This window comes from Opisthocomus hoazin, chromosome 1 (genome assembly GCF_030867145.1).
Source record: "Opisthocomus hoazin isolate bOpiHoa1 chromosome 1, bOpiHoa1.hap1, whole genome shotgun sequence".
Lineage (NCBI taxonomy): Eukaryota > Metazoa > Chordata > Aves > Opisthocomiformes > Opisthocomidae > Opisthocomus > Opisthocomus hoazin.
Window position 1 is genome coordinate 97649405 of NC_134414.1, and position 17329 is coordinate 97666733.

At 35.3% G+C, this 17329-nt stretch overlaps 1 protein-coding gene across 18 annotated transcripts in view; it reads right to left on the bottom strand.

Moving 5' to 3' along the window:
• DMD (dystrophin) overlaps nucleotides 1–17329 on the bottom strand; it is a 1341705-nt gene that overhangs the window by 692278 nt on the left and 632098 nt on the right. For 17 of the 18 annotated variants that reach the window (XM_075430270.1, XM_075430262.1, XM_075430225.1 and 14 more), the window contains 5 exons: nucleotides 9106–9285; nucleotides 7009–7137; nucleotides 5457–5627; nucleotides 1790–1912; nucleotides 162–299 (listed from right to left, as the gene is read on the bottom strand). In XM_075430270.1, coding sequence (XP_075286385.1) covers nucleotides 162–299; nucleotides 1790–1912; nucleotides 5457–5627; nucleotides 7009–7137; nucleotides 9106–9285 — 741 coding nt within the window. Of the gene's footprint in view, nucleotides 1–161; nucleotides 300–1789; nucleotides 1913–5456; nucleotides 5654–7008; nucleotides 7138–9105; nucleotides 9286–17329 lie in introns of those variants that run through there. The other variant, XM_075430295.1, reaches the window with a different exon arrangement.

Sequence of the window (17329 nt, forward strand, 5' to 3'; positions counted from 1 at the left end):
CTTTTCCAAAGCATCAGGAGAAGTATATAAGAAAATGTATGTTATATAGTTTTAAATTACTCGTCTCTAAATAGTAATGAAGATTCATCTAACAGAACAATGCCCTGAAATGAAGAATAAATGGTTTTAGTAGCATGTGCTTATAATTGTAGCTCCTATACCTTGAGAGCATTATGTTTAGTCTGCAACAGCTGTTGTTTTATCTTTATTTCCTCCCGCTTTCTCTCATCTGTGATTCTCTTTTGAAGCGTGTCACCCCTTTGCAGCAATTCTTTCACCGTGCTCTCGTCATCTTCACCCTGATTTTCGAAAAAAAAACCCCAACACATATCATGGGCATTTTAATCTAATTATTACTTAAGTACTAGGAGATACAGACACATAAAACTACACTTCCTCTGCCAAAGTAATAATCTAACAGCTACTCACAATTCTACACTGAAGACCGAATAACTTTTTCTTGCTTTCTACAATACATGTACAAGTAAAACAGCACTTGAAAACCTATGGATGTTTGACATCAGATTTTATGTAGCATCCAGGATAACACGGTGACAACATTAAAGACAAAAAAGTAAAACATATTTTACTTTAAAACAAAAAGAATAGATATATGGAAAATATTCTAAATCATTGTCAGAGCCACTGAACTTGCCAGTATGCTAGGAGGCCATGTAATTCCTGACCATTTCATGTATCACCACAGTGCAAAACAGCTATTCTGGCAGGGGAAATGATAAGTGCTAAGCACTTTTTACATAGGAGTTGAATCTATGCCACAAACTTCTAGGAGTTTATCTCTTGAACCACACCCACACTAAGAAAGGGAACAAAATATGCTCAAGTAGTGGAAACTGCCCCATTAAATTTGATTCATTTAGAAGTTACCAGAATTTACAGTACATACTGCCTTAAATTTTACATTTCCTGCACAAAAAAAAAGAAAAAAGAAAAAAAGTCCTGTAAAGATTCCATTCAGCATTGATATAAAATAGCTGCCTTTGAAGTATTCCTTCAAAGGAAAAGAATATTGATTCTTTATACTGCTTGTAAAGAAATATATACTTAAGTCTTGCTGAGGACTCACTAAGAGAGGGTCCTAAAGACAAATCTCTTTTATTGCCCAGCCAAGACATGTCACCCCTCTGAAAATCACTTTGGAGAAAACATACCATAGTGGCAACAGCAGCAAAGAACAGCAGTATTTTACTCCTCTCTCTTCCTTTCCCCCCCCCCAATATGCATAAACAGTTTTACTACTTCCAAAAGGGAAACACGAATAATAAAGCTTACCACAGCCACAAAAAACTATTTACAATAAAAGGTATAATCAGATTGGTGAAGAACTAACTAGCAAGTAGCATTTCTTTTAATTATCATTTCCTAGCATTTGTTTTTACTGAATGTCTTCTTTTACTATATTGCTCATTTAGATACATCATTCTGAGTCTTCTTGGTCTTTATACTGCTAGAAAGATTTTAATATTCATTCCCTATTCTGTAATATTGCTGTTTCTAGTATTGGATCCGTAGATAACGTTCCTGTTTTGCTTAGTGTTTTCACAAGGGTTGAAATATGCTTCTCTTCTAGCCTGACAGGTAACTTACCACTAAAACTTTTACTTAATGCTGACTTGGGAGTTTTGATTTTATAAATATATTAGCACAGTAAAATTTTGTCCAAGTCTTATCTAAAGATCCTAACACAAATATGGAAGTTTCTAATTTTCAATCAGATTTTTTCAGCTCCCTGCCTACTTCACTCAGGCATCCATTTCAACCAAATTACCATATTTTTATTGAAGTCCTCCTCTTTCAGATTCACCCCCTGCTGAATTTCAACCTCCAGTGGTTCAAGCATTTTTTCTATATCGAAGTCAAATTGCTCCAATTCCTTCACAGGAATGAAGGGCTAAAATGGGAGAAACACAAAGATTATTTATTTAAATCACATACTTAATAGTTTTATTAGAAACGTAAATGGAGACATCTGTTCTATGCCCTATTGCTAAAACAATGGTAGGCTTTCCATCATGTGGAAAAATATTTACAACATACAACTCAAAGTACCCAAAGATACAGGTAAAGACAGATATTTAAGTACACTGTAGAATTTCCATATAAGAAAACACAAGAATTCTATGGTGACTGAAAACGAAAAAAAAAAAAAAATCTCACATCTGTGTGTAAGAACAGGTTAAACAGTGTAACATAACAATTTGTCTAAAAAATTGACACTACTTGACTAAATCTGGTTTGTCAGAAATTACTCACACAGCAACAAACAATCCACTGAGATGCAAAACCATCTACTACTACCAACTGAGAAAAAATTCATGATAATTTGTTTCAGTGTTTTGAAATCATTGCTCTCTCACAAAGAATACCAAAAATGCCATGTGAATTAAACAAAGGACAGATAATCTTTTCATAAGATATTTGCCTAACAGTATTTTGTAACAAATTAAAAAAAAATGAACAAAATTTCACTAAAATAACTTGTGTTTCAAAAAAGCCTCAACAAAAATGCAAGATGAAAAAACCCTCAACCAAACAAAATAGATACAATTCCTCCAAAATGAATCACGGTATAATTATGTCTCTTTAGCTCAGTGTTCAGTTTTAAACTCTAAAATAAATGCCACATATTAAAAACAGTATACCACCCATTATCTACCTGATACCTGGATAGTTTAATATACAATATGCAAGGTATTTATTAAGTGCATTGCAAAGGATCAACAGAAAAAGCTTTCTTCCTTCAAAGCTTTACACGCAAGAACAAGGAACAAATTGCACAAAAAATTACATTTAAAGTTAATTACGCTTTTTGAAGTTCTAGGAAGTCTTTGACATACAACTGTCTGCTTGCTAAAGGCATAAGCACATTGTATTCTAATCAGTTCTCTTTTACTCTTCCCTCCAGTACAACTGGTATTTATTACAAAGCAAAAGTTTGTAATGAAGATGGTACCAATCAAAGTTAATCAGTTAAAAAAAGAGACTGGACATCAGCTGTAATCTGTTCTCAGCTGTTCCACAAATGACCCAGGAGAATTAGGGTAAAAATGCCTTAAGTGTATCTCTTTGATTCTTTCAATGATAAAGATTTTGCGCACTTACGAACATTACTGGAAATAGAATAATGTGCAATATTTAAAGAGAATAGTATACGGCTAGCAAATTTTTGTCAAGAAGCTCAGAATTACACTCAGCAAGCACTTCAACTGAGGTAGAAATAATAGCAGACTACGCAGTAATTTCTTCTCAAATGCTCTGAGTGATGTCTTCAAAAGTACTTAAATCTCACTAAAAGACAAATTAATTTATAAAACTGGAATACAAAATTACTAATCTCTGACAAATGCTAAAAACAATAACGAAAAGGAAAATGGAAGAAAAAATACTAAAAGAAATTCCAATAACTGAATGAGGTTCAAAGACCACTTGAAAATATTAAATCTCATTTTAGTACATTGTGATCATTTTGTTAATTCAGGATGCAACAATTACGTATTACCATTTAGTGTCTTCACATGTCACTTCTTATTTACTTCACTGTTGTACTGATAATTGTTAGTATTTGAAAAAATATAGCTAATTTGAAAACAGATGAGAATTGATTGAAAATAGACTATGAGAGCTTACTATCCTCTTGAATTAATTTTTAATCTGTTATTCAACAAGTAAATAATTTTACCTAGATATGAAAACCCCCAAAACACTTAGGAAGCATAATATGACCCTGTAAGAATAATAATTTTTAAGGCCAGGAAGCTAAAATTATGACTAAAAGAAGTGCAGTTACCTATATTATACAGGTGGACAAAATGAGGCACCCAGCAATTTAGTCCTTTATCCAAATGCATACAGCAAGTCAGTAGAACCACCAAAAATTCAGGCAAGTTTTTGCTTCTCTATCTTATGCAATACTTATTACTATGGATATCCTTTATCAATCACATCCTAGCTGTCCGTTACCCAAGGTCCTGGAAAAGGTCCCCTAAATTCTAATTTACTATTAAAACTGTGTGTTGTGTAATTCCTCTCATCTTGCTACATATGTAGTGTATAAAGCTTAGTGAGTTGCTGCCAAATTCACCTTGCCTATACAATCATGAAGGTGAGAACACCAGAGAAAAGGTTGCCAGGTAGGAGACATTTGCAGGCTATGTTCTGAAGACACATCACCTTGATAAGCATCTTTTCTCCCTTCTTTGAGTGAGCCCACAACATGCAATTCAAACAGTTAACCCATGATAAACCATCTACAGGCAGTCTCATTTTTCTCCAAGGCAAGCAGTAATTTCACACAACCCTATCAAGGGCTGCATCAGCCCTGTGTCCTTACAGCGTTGTGGAAATGCAAGGAAGCGCAGACTGCAGATAGCAGATGCTCTGAATAAAAACATCACATAACACAGTTGTTTGTGCTTTGTGCCAAGAAGTTCTCTGTCTACAGTTCGTACTTGTGTAAGAAGTGAGAAGTACACTGAAATGGCTGAAGTACTACTGATGGCCAATAGGAAGAAAAAAAAAGATGACCTTTATTCATAGGACATATTCTTTTCTGTTCCAGAAATGAAACCTAAATAAACTCGAATATCCACAAAGAATGTGCTGGTTACACAAGGTATTGAGCCCTGTGTACACCCCAAACAACTCACAAAACCCGTCACTTTGCTTAAGGTATTTGCACAGCTAATTTCCTGTTCTGCCACCTATCCTCTGTGCTATTACAGTAGCCAGCAAAAATAGTTAAGATCAGGATCCATGCATTCCCATTATCCTATAAAACAATTTTCATGGCTGCCTGCTTTTATCTTCTGAATAGCTTTCTGCAATAAAGGCAGCAAATACAATGGAGAAAGTAGGTGGTTTGTGTCCTTCCTCATTGCAATTCAGAAGTCACAACTTGGCTAAAAATTACCTAACACATACTGCATTCAGATTCAGTAGTCAAACTAGTTGTACAGATGAGTAGCTGAAGTACAATTGATACAAACTGTATGTCTATCAGTCTATCTCAAACCTTGGTGAATCACAGCCTCATAGGAAACTAAGTGCATTTAATGAAAAATTAGCCCTCAAAACCCAATCTATATAAATAAAAGGCTGCTCATACTTTGAGAAGATTAAGAATCTTACTAATTCCCAGATGCTGTTTATTCTTTATAAATTAGCAAAGTAATCATTGTTACATTCATATAAAGTCAGCGAATACTTCTAATTGTGAAATAGTGAAAAGGACCTCAATGCCAAAACCCTTAAACCTTCACACTTAAAAAAAAAAAAAAAAAAAAAAAAAAAAATTATTAGGATCTACAGGATCTACATTTTTTTTCCTTTAAAAACTTATTTTTTGGAGAAACTGCAGCCTGCAAGGTACTTGTAATTGTTCACCTTACATAAATACCATTTTGTATGCATGTCCATACAGAAGCAAGTCCTCCTACCTTTCCACTCTTAATTCTTTGTGATATAGTTCCAAATCGCTGGTTGAGCTCTGACAGTTTAGGCTCTATTACTTTCCTGCAGTGATCCCCATGGTTTGTCATCAAGTCTACTGCCTGGTCACGCACAGAGTCCACCTCTGGATGCATGTCATTCAGCTCAGCCTTTAAGCGCTACAGTCCATGAGCAAGAGACAGGGCTTGAAGTTAGTAATAAATGCAAAGAGAGAGAAAGAGAGAGAGAGAGAAAGTGTGCAAAGGAATAGGGAGCAAACCACAAAGCAAATTCAGATAATTATGCATGAGTGTGTAAATCCAGTAGAAATAGGTTAGATAACATTCCCACTCATATCCCTCAAATTTATAGCAGGAATGTATCTATATGTCTATTTTAATGTCTCCTAGAGGAAATCAATAGTGAATGTTATTTCTAGTTAGGTTCTTATCTGCAATAATATAATTCCCAGCATATTTCACAATATGCTGAATTATTTTATGTTCCTAAAGGTAGGAAAAGCTGCTAATTCCTAGCTAGGCACTCAGGAATCATAAACACAGTTGGGAATTAAGAATTACATTTCACTGTCTGTATGAAATGTTTCTGTGCAATGCAAATATATATATATATCTATATTGATAGCAAAGATAATGGTACTTTGTATCTGAAGGTGGCAAAATTGTTCATTCAACTACAAAAGTCTGTCCTGTAATTCTGCTGAGATCATTGAGGCATTGATTTATGCTCTGCCTTGGAAATTGTGAAGTTTTGCTTTAAGTAAATGGTATTATTATGTTAGTGTCAGCAACACAATTCTGATTTTGATTTGCAAACTGTTCCTCAGACAGTATGTACTGACCATGGAGTTCAATACAAAGTAAAACCTCACACTGATTTCAGAGGAAATAAAAAATCCATATGATTATAATTTGAAGGTGTTTAATCTTAACAAAGAAGGTATTTTAAAACAGATACTTTAAAATACACATCTATCTTGCATTAATTTTTCATCAGTTGGTCAAAAGATGCAATGGGCCACATAAAACCTTCTGATGAATACACTAACCCATTAGTATACACCTAGTTCACCATATTATATTCTTGTCTGTGGTGGTGGTCTGGCATCAACGCAAACAGTGTTTATAGAACGAAAACAACCATATGACAGAGATATCAAATGCATATTCTACAGATATCAGAAAAGTATCACAGAAAGCAGAGAAGCAATTAAAAATGAAGAACACAGAAAAAAAGCATTTTGTTCAACCACTTGTGTTTAAGGAGTATTTTCCAGCAAACACAGGTTTAATAAACTGCTGTTTTATTCACCAGGAAGTCCCAAGACTTATAATAACATATCTGGTTTTATTTCTGCGGGGATTTAACTTTTGTAATGCGGTGCAAATTTATTAAGTAATCTACAAGCTGCCAGAGGGTAGCTTTATCACAGAAAAAAAGAATGTTAATCAATTTGTGATACCTTTCAAAATATGCTTGTTCTGACACAGTCCTTCTTAGAATCAAATTAATGCTTTCCAGAAAATAACATTTTTTTACCTTAAGAATTTCCTCTTTTTGCTGGGGTTTTTGTTTATCAGATTCATCCAACAGTATTTCAGCACGATACATCCAAGTTGTGACATTAGCTACATTCTGATCAAAAGCCTCCATGTGCTTTTGATATTCCTGTGTGTGGAAAAGGTAAATACTGCATACAAAAAAGTAACCAGAACTGAAATAATAGCATAATCATGCCAACTGTGGCAAACATGAATACATCATGAAATCAAACTTGTTTATTTTACACAGTAACTGCTTGTTTTGTGAAGGACAGAATCTGTTGTTTGTTTGCTCTCACTTTGTATATGAAGTTACTTTAAAAAGACATTCTAGGAGAGAGAGAGGCTCCCAAAGTGACAGGCAAGCTGGTGATAAAGTCACAGCAAGATGCAGGTGTCTGCAGCTCAGCCAGGCTGCTGAGAGGAGCAGGAAGCTGACAGCCAGACCTACTGGAGGTGGAAAAAAGAGTTTCCCAAGGACCAGGTACAGAACTCATTTTGGAAAGCCACTCGGTTGACTGAAACTCAGATGGCAACAAGGATGCACTTGCAAAGTCACAATCCAAAATGGGAGCTTTGTATCTCAAACTCTTATTTACATTTCATCTAAGTTCTCTGCTTTGAGACTCTGCTTTTTAAAAAGCTATTCTAGATGATATTCTGATAATATTTTTTTCTCTACTTAATTTAAAAACATTGTCATATTTGGTGAGCTCACTAGAATGAGGCCTATGCATATCCACACAACATATACATGTACCACACACCTGAGATCAAAGATATTACTAGTCCTTTTATTCCGCACACGTATGTACCTTTATTTTACACTATTCTCAAACCAGTAAAAGACCTCTTTCATACCTTTTTATCATGGCTTCTAGCAAATATTAACACAAGAATCCAATGCAGAGAAAGTAGAGGAATACATAACTATACATAACTACACCAGTCTATAAATTCCATCATATGCTTCTTATAATCATTTCCACACTGAAGCTGAGCACCTACACCATACTGAATGAAACGCTCAAGTTTTCCAGATAGAAACAACCAGATGCTTTCACTTATATGCTGCATACAGCTGAAGCAGCCCTGTAGTGATGCCATATATAGCCACTGCAGAAGCACTCGTAATGCAGCCACACAGACTCTAGTGGAGCTGTAACACATCAGGCTCTGAAAAGTCACGATAAAGGCTAACCCACCCTTGAGAACCACTTCAGTTTCTCTGGGTTGAAACTGCATTCGCATGCTTTTGGCAACAGACAGCATACAAAATTTCCTAAAGTATTTTGGCAGCCCCATGGTTAAGACCCTTCTGTGTTTAAGGGTTCAAGTTGTCATCTCTTCATGAAAGAATGAATTTTAAGGAAGAACATAGTTATGTGGCTATCAGCATTTTGAAGCGTCTGGGGCTGAGGCTCCTGAAACTGTATTAAAATGTATATTAGGAATTTTACTTTCGACTAGGCTTAATCTGGTTCCCTTAAGTAATTATCTCCACCAAAACATTCACTGTAATACTATCCGTAAGAGGATCACACAGTTCTGAAAGACCAAATCATAGTCCTTGAGCACATCAGGTATGCCCCCTGAGCAGAGCTTCTGATTTAGTTGCCTCTGAAATGAATCTAGTTCACACACACCAAAGCTACCCTGTGGACCAAACCAACATGCAAGTGGGGACTTCCCAACTGTACTATTCCAAACAGAAATGCTACTGTAGCCAAAAGCAGCAAGGTTGCTGGTATCAATACCAAGACTCACTCAACTTACTTGACTATTTCTTTCACTTGATTCGTATTCCAGTAGTCTATGTTCATTCATTATGAAAAAAAAAAAACCCAAAACAGTCCTAAGAACTACAGAGGCAGACAGGAATGGGAAGCACTAACAATCAAGAATTCAAAGAGCCATCACTCTGTAAGCAGATTCTTAAAATATACGCAATGTACTAAACAACAATCTGATTGTGTGTGTACCTATGTATTCAATAAGTGTAGTCCAAGGCACCAGAACGAGCACTCCTATAAGGCTGAGCACCTACAACTGGGCACCAGCATTTCCTCCATGTGAACAATCGCATTTTCCTTACCAGTAACAGACTGAACCATTCCTCAGCGCGTGAAGTTACTGCTATCCAATTACTGTTCAGGAGGCTGAGTTTATCCTCCACAAGGCTTTCCTTTCCTTTCAGCACTGTCTTCAAATTCTCTCCCAAATCCCTTATGCTCTTAAGATGGACCTGGTGTTTCTCAATCTCCTTGCGTGTTGCCTGCATGAGCAGAATAAAAAAATAAAAGTTTAGGAAATTAAAAATTTTCCACACTAAGAACATCAAATATTAAAACAGCCAGTAAGTTCATTACTAGAACTCACACTCTTGGTTCCACCAGAAAGGGAAAGCATTCTGTGAAGAGCAGTAAGCAAAAAGCAAATTGATGCTCTTTAGCTCTGATAAAATTGCAAATGTTCTTTATATTCTCACAATCTTGTTTTGGTAATAGCTTTTTTAGCAAGTGTGAATTATCTCTCATTCCAGTGTTTAAAATATTGGTTTCATACTTTATTACTAAACAAGAATATACATTTACAATATTTATTTTAAGATGCTTGAAGTTACTTTGCATATAATAAAATGGCATAGCTATCAAATAGCAGATAAAGCTTACATAATAAATAGGACAATAATAAAGCATCATGATGACATCTTAAGACTTAGAAAGCTCCATTGAAAATACTCTAGTGAAATATTTTAATATTCCTTTAGCATTTTTCAGTGCAATCCTTTTCAGCAGAAACCATGTTCTTCTCTTCTGTTAGATTTCTTGTTTCCTAACTGTAGAAATGAATCTTTTTGTTACATTCACTTGGGATTTCACTTGCAAACTAAAATACTAAAATAAGTTATTGCCCATAGCACCTCTAAGTTTGAATGAGTAAAATACACATGCAGTGCTACAAGATCAGATTTCCAGCATCTCCTCCCACTACTGTCTTACCGTATATAAACAGATTAAAATGATATGTGAGGTCATACAATTTACTCATTATTCATGTCTTAATATTATTGCAACATGCAAGAAGTCTATCAAAAGGAGCAAATCCCAAGATATTTAGACAACATGTAAAAAAGCAGGAATTTAATACTAAACACTGAGATGACACAATGCAGAGTATAGCAATCTTGCTGGATACGGCAGGAGGGGCACAAATTCCGTACACCTTATATCACATATAACCAGTTTTATGACAGAAATTTATCTGAGCTCCTTGGCACCTGATAGCAATGATCCAGGCATATATGATCTCTGTGTATAAAATAGAGCTCCAACTAGAAATTAAATGGTCCAAACTGAACACAAACAGAAGTTAGAAGAACAGTAGGAATCACTAGTCTCCAGAGACATTGATTTCTCACAGATAACTTGAACATGGTAAAAGAAAAACCACTTCTAATCAAACCGCAAACACAATTCTTCCATCTCAGGATCAACACTGTTACTGCAGTAGAACTACACCTTTACCACCTCCACACTATCACACCTCTCACAGTCACACATCAGCATGATTTTGTTCATAACGTGTTGTTAGGGAAAGTAGAATTTTCAGTTTGCAACAAAGACAGTACAATACGATCTTCACAGTACCTCCAACTTACTTGGCATCTGTTATGCTTAAAGCAGCAGCGTGCTTCCTATGCTTAACAGAATTAATTGTCTGATTTTGTGATCTTATTTCACAGAAAAGGTTTTACACTTGCATTTCACGTGAGAAATTTTCCACATTCTACCAATTCAGTCAAACACAGAGGATTTGTAATAGAACCAAGACATGATTCATGCAAATTATTAACTACAAGCTACAGGTTCTTGTCAGATTAAAGGAAAACCATGCCCTCTTCTAGTACAATTTTATCTGTCTCACAGCAGGTACAAAACGTCATCATAAAAAAATAAGACAAAGAATATAATTTACCTCCAACTCAGAATGGAAAATTCTGACTAGCTTTATTACCTTTTCTGAAAAATTTATTTCCATTTGGAAAAGAATCTTTGAAGCATATTTACTATGGGTTGTGGTTTCCTTTGTATTTTACATGTGTGAAAACCTGGAGCAGTCTCAAGCTATATATATAAATATTAATCCCAACTAGAAATGTAAACAGATGGATCAATTAACTAAATGTCTATTAAATAAAACTGCTACCCAAAAGCCAGATGTGTAATTCCCAGTGTGTAATAAAAAACATAACAGTGCTTTGCCTGATCCCAGGAGCTGTTACTTTCAAACTAAAGAAATAATGTAAACCAAAGACTAGGTGCACCTCTGCGCAATGTGAATATTAACACTGCTGTGTATTAGCAGGTAGGGGACATCAACAACCAATGAGACAAGTAAACAATCACACTTCCCCCCACCTTCTTAAAAAAACATTGAGGCCTTCAGCACAACATCAAAGTGAAAAAGCCATCTTCTGCAATACTTCAAATCTCAATTATTCAAAGTTCTTACGTATAAAATCCTGGACCCACCGAATACAGTCGAAAAACTAGCAGGGTCTGTAAAGACAATGGGATTCTACACTGCATTATCAGCTAGGACTTCCTCTGTATGATATAATGCCTACTAGGTAAGCTAACAACTTTTTTTCAGTTCTTTCACAACTTTGGTAATTTTTTTTTTTTAATTTGACATTTCTTCATTCTATGCTTCAGAATTCTCTTTCTCTTTTCAGTATTACTAGACAGTGACAGTCTACATATACTTCATCCATTGCAATACAACAGATAACATTTGCAAATTTTCTGTAATAAAAAGATGAAAGGATCTTTATTAATTTAACAACATTATGCAAAACAGATTAAAAAATGCGTCATGATCCCAGGATATAACTAGGATTATTACATTAAAACTCAGGGAGTGGCTTTCAAAAATCTGCTAATTTTTGAAAAGCAAGTTACTCTCCGTAATTTAAGAATGACATTTAAAACATTTGACACCTTAAAAAAACCGACTCCCCAAATCTCAAACACTACCACAATGGGTACAATAGGAAACATTAACAAATAAAGTGGTGAAATTCTTCCCAGAAGGACTAGGTGATGTATACATTTTGCTTTTGTGTGTTTATCAGGATGAAACTATGTAACATAAATAAAACATACAAAACATGTTATAAGTTGGGAAGAAGCTAATTTTCTGATGCAATCTCACGTGGCATTTTGGGGGAAGAGATATATGTAAATAAAATACTGAGCTAAGCATCGTAACACCCAGAATTCAGCTGCAGCTGTGAAAATTTTTTAGCAATGTTCAACAGTGTTTTAAAACAGTTTACATTCACTCTGATATTTGTTATAATAGTGAAATTCTTGCATTAATTTTTTTTCCTTAAGACTAATATATTTATTTATAAAACAAAAGTTTATTCAAGTGTGTAATTACGAGCATGAAGACAAAGGTTCCATAAATACTTTCCGGAAAGACAACTCCATTAAAATCCGTATACAAATTACACAGATTATATTAAGGAGATAAATATATATATGATAATCTCTTCTTTACTTATGCCTCCATATAGGACAACATCTACTAGCGGATACAAGAGTTAAAGATGATGGCAATCTCTCCATTCAAATTACTGCTCAAATTTCTGTTCAACAGAATTCTGAAATGTCTCTTTGGAAGAAACTCTTGTACTTCCACTCTTTGAAGTGCCAGTAATGGCTATTTGGTGCATGACACCACAACGGAAATTCTTTTACCGCAAAAATTCATTGAAATTTCACTGAATGAAATATTTTCTTAGTTTTTAAAGGAACCATTATTCTTTTGTCAATTGTGTTTCACAGAAAAATGTGTGTTTCACAGAAAAATGTGTGTTTCACAGAGCGCACCTTAGTCAAAACTGGGAGATCACATCACCACTGAACCCCCAGGACCTGAACATTTCCAAGAGAAATGGCATCTAGATTCCTGGCACCCAGGGGATGAAAACGATCAGACAGATCCTTCTTCTCTGCTAAACCTCCGCATGCAGAGCATGCCTCAGGTGACCAGTTTCTAATCCCCATCCCGGTAACAATGGAAGGAGAAGAGGGAGAGAGAGAGACGACCAGCTGAGCTTCCCTTATACCAGTCCCTACCATCAAAACCTTAGGAAAGAAGTTGCAGTGTAAATATAAGTTTTATCTAAGAAAAACAATTTCAGCTGGCCTGAAACCCAGGCAGAAGCCAGATTGCTCTGCAGTGCTGCAAGGCAGAGGGACAGGCCTTACTGAGAATTCGTAAGAGGTTTGTAGTTGCATACAATAATATTTTACGTATTTTACACATTGATCCATAGCAAGACAGGATGAATCATGTTAGTATATATAAATGCAGTTCCCTGTGTGGCCATGTACACTGTGAGTGAGGTTCACAGCTCTCTGACCCCACTGTACTATTGCATACTCATTATCTTTCAGTTTACTAACAAATACTACTGGTTTTGGTTTTTTACTTGATGTTTCATAACTGAGTGAAAATCATAACCTCCTTCACATTAGCAAACACTAACTAGGAACAAATTATGTTTGAAAACAGAAGCCACATAGGAATGGCTTTTTCTGAGTTCATGGTGCAGAGGATTTCTGAGCTATACTGTATAATGATAAAACTACCATCTATCAAGCTGAACTGCCAATGTTTTTTCCAACAAACCAAGAATTGTGATTTAACGTAGAGGACAGTATTTTAATTGTGCTGGTTATTAACATACGTAGATTAAAAAATTCAACACCAACGAATGACTGAAGAAAAATTCTGTGTGCCTCCACACTGCCTGTGTGCTGTGGATCACTTGGAAGTAATCTGTGCAATTTGAACCTCTCTAAAAGAAATTAGGTGGCTCAGCTCTTGTGGGTGGGATTACAGAATTAATCAGAAGCTGACATTATGGCCTTCTCAGTGGCTGTTTATACATATTTATTCGTTTATTCACAGCACATCTTTTATTTTTAATGTGTTCTGGCCATTGACTATGAATCAGTTGACACAATTCTCAGATCATTTTCTTTTACAGAGTTTACTGACAGGAAATGTCTTGCTCAATGTGTTAGCTAATGTAATTCTAAGTACTTCAAGTCAACTTTATACTCACTGGTACTATACACTGTGCTAAAATGTAACACTAAAGCACTGGCAGACTCATACTGCTGATAGTAGAGAGCGATACAGAACTTTTCCTGGTAATACCATCTGCCATTTCCTTTTTGAGAACATGGATTCCTGGCAATGTAATTCTTATCAGGCCACTTCCTGATTAAAAGACAAATAAACCCCACAGTGGTTAATGTCTTCAGTGATGAATATATTCACTAAATCAGAATTCTGATTATAAACTGATTTCTAATATACAATGTTTAATGACTATCTTTTCATCCGCATGTCATTTTTCTTATCTACTATAATGGAACCAAATTCAAATGGAAAGATTAAGACTGTCTCTGCTGAGTAAAAAGGCAAGATTTACAGTCTTCAGTATCTTGCCCATCTCATTTCACATAACTCAGCCAAGCTTTTGCTCCATCCTTAGAAAAATTCTAGACATGAACAAATAACACATTTCCCTTCTGTCCCTTCATGTGATTTCCTACTCAACAAACATTCCTGTTTTTTCTAGGTGTTTATACCTGGAAAATAATGTTCGCATGTATGATTTTTTTATATTAACCTCTGTCTTTGAAACCCTCTGAGTTCCTTTCACTTTTAAGAAGTCTTGGGTATAGAAAATTAATTAGAAATAAGTGCAATGATAAATATAACTGCTTCCTTGTGCTGTAACTAAAAAAGATTACGAGCTCTCTGGTTAGCTATTATTGACTGCAGCACACAATTTTCAGTTCATTCACACTATTGAGTTCTCCTCTCTCCCCCTAAATTTTCCGTCTCAGTTTTTCTACAGACTTTCCTCACAATGGGAATCTGCTGGGCTTCATTCATCTCCCAGTGCATTTCATTAGACAGGTTACTGTCACTGGCAGCCTACTTACCCGGGCAGTCCAAAGCCCAAAGCTGTGACATTAATCAGATACTGTGAGGCCCTGGTTCTGGGGACTGAATTATTGATGTATGATTTTGTATGATGCCTCATTGAAATCCACAGAGGAGTATCAGTATCGTACTTATTTATGAAGTCCTTACAAGAAATTTAAAGCCTCCAGAATAACATGCAGCAATTTCTGCCTCTTAGAGGGAGCAGATTCTTTAGGAAAGAGTATACTCACTTCACATAATTTCTGCAAATACTTAGATTTGGAAGGATAGGATCTGCCACCTATGCTATCTGTTGGACTGCTCAGAATTAAAAGTCTGTTTATATTTATGTGAATAGTGGTTTGTATTTCCTAAAGAGAATCTTAATAAAGGAATTCTGAAAGCCACTCACTCAGTATGGACATACTTCAACAAGAGGCAGCTGTTCTCATCCAAAGTTGTTTGTTTGTTCTTATTCTAGTGATAAACTGACTGAAGGAGAAGAGCTGAGGTACTATATGAGGTTAGACTTCAGTGGAGGCTTTGGGCAGGAGCTGAAGCCAAAATATGCTTTTTACCAGTTTTCCTGCAACCCTTTGTGTATCAATTTCTTGCGTGAATTCACAATACTCAATGGTGTTCTGTAAGATTAGTAGGTGGAGTGGTTCCTGTTTGATATATTTTTCATGTTAATATTTCTTATTGTAATTGGCTTTTGTTTTTTGATTTTCATAAGATAAAAATATGTTGTGTTTGTAGAAAGTGTAAGACATAACAAGGACTTCCCACTGTGTAACTGCACCGATCATCAGGCTTTAGGTTCTAATTATACAAATTCTGAAGCATTAAGGTTCATATCTAACAATTAAGTGATATTAAGGACAAATCTTTCTATTTAAACTGCTGTGAAGCTATATGCACCTGGATTAACTTTCCTGAACACGTATGCAGGAACATGCAGTGTACATTTCTGTTTCAGTAGAACTGTACTCTGCAGTTTAACATCACCAAAGATGATTTTTGTTTTCATGACTGGGTAAATGGACTAACTGGCAAGTTAGTTTGGAAGCATTAAAACCATACGATTGTCTAACTCTTCTAAAAATCTGATGCTTTTCCTTTATTATGGGTGTAAGATCACAATATCAACCAAAAGTAGTGAGAGGAAGCACACAGACTTTACCACAGGGAAAGCAGCAAGTGAAAATGAGAGAACATCAAGGACCAAGGGGCTTTTTAGGGATTGAGGTTTTGACTTGAAAGTCAAAGGAGCAATTGTAAGATATTAATAGCAAAAGTTGATCTTTATTTTTGGATACTACTTTTAAAATATTGTTATTCTTAGAGACTGATGACCAAAAAAACCCCAATTCCAAATGTCACAGAAGACTTGCAGACTTTCTTTTTATTATTATTAGTTTTTAAATCATTAGTGCATTTCAAGGCTAAAGACGCTTTATCAAGCTCAGAAGCCTGAAAAGGGCAGTTAAAGTAAACAAAACAAACCAAAAATCAAATTTTACTCCAGTACCTTTAATCTGCACACCCTTTAAAAAAATTTGTAAGGTTCACTGTCAATTATGCATGACTATTTCTATAATGCATGGTGAAACTGGTAAATGTTTAAAGAATTCTTCTTATTAAACAAAGCAGAAGTGGTAAATTTTTGCACAACCCCCAATACTGTTTAAGGGGGTGTTTTGCTGTTTTGTTTTGAAATTGCATAGGAACACTTACCCAAAATGCTGCTTGCTGCACATAATTATTTGAAATTTTGAAGCTTTGGATAATGTTGAGCATAATTTCCTCTAAAGCACAGATCTTGATATGTGTGTACAATGATGACTGGGTTTGGTTTTGTTCTGAGTTAGACTGGATTTTTATTACATATGCAGAATATAAACTAGATTAGCTAGTGTTGAATGATACTGTGCTAAGTATCTTAACATCGGACAGAGATACGCAGTTTGATGTAGAATTCTTGCATTCCTCAGTGATTCTGTGAGATGTTTATCCAAATTGTGGCACACACAGTAATTTCGAGGACAGTTTCATTTTAGGCTTTGAGCTTTAACCTAAAATAAGAGCTCAAGGTGAAGTCTCATAGAAGTAAGAAGCCCCCAGAATGAAAACAAAGGAGCAATAAACCAAAAAGGGTACGAAAACAAATAACCCACGTCCTGGCTGCTGTCTGAACATGTGGAATATACAATGCCCTGACATCCTTCATCCTTCATTCACTGGGGCTTTTTACTGTTTAAAAATTTTCTAATCATGAGTAGGATGAGAGAGAAAGCGAT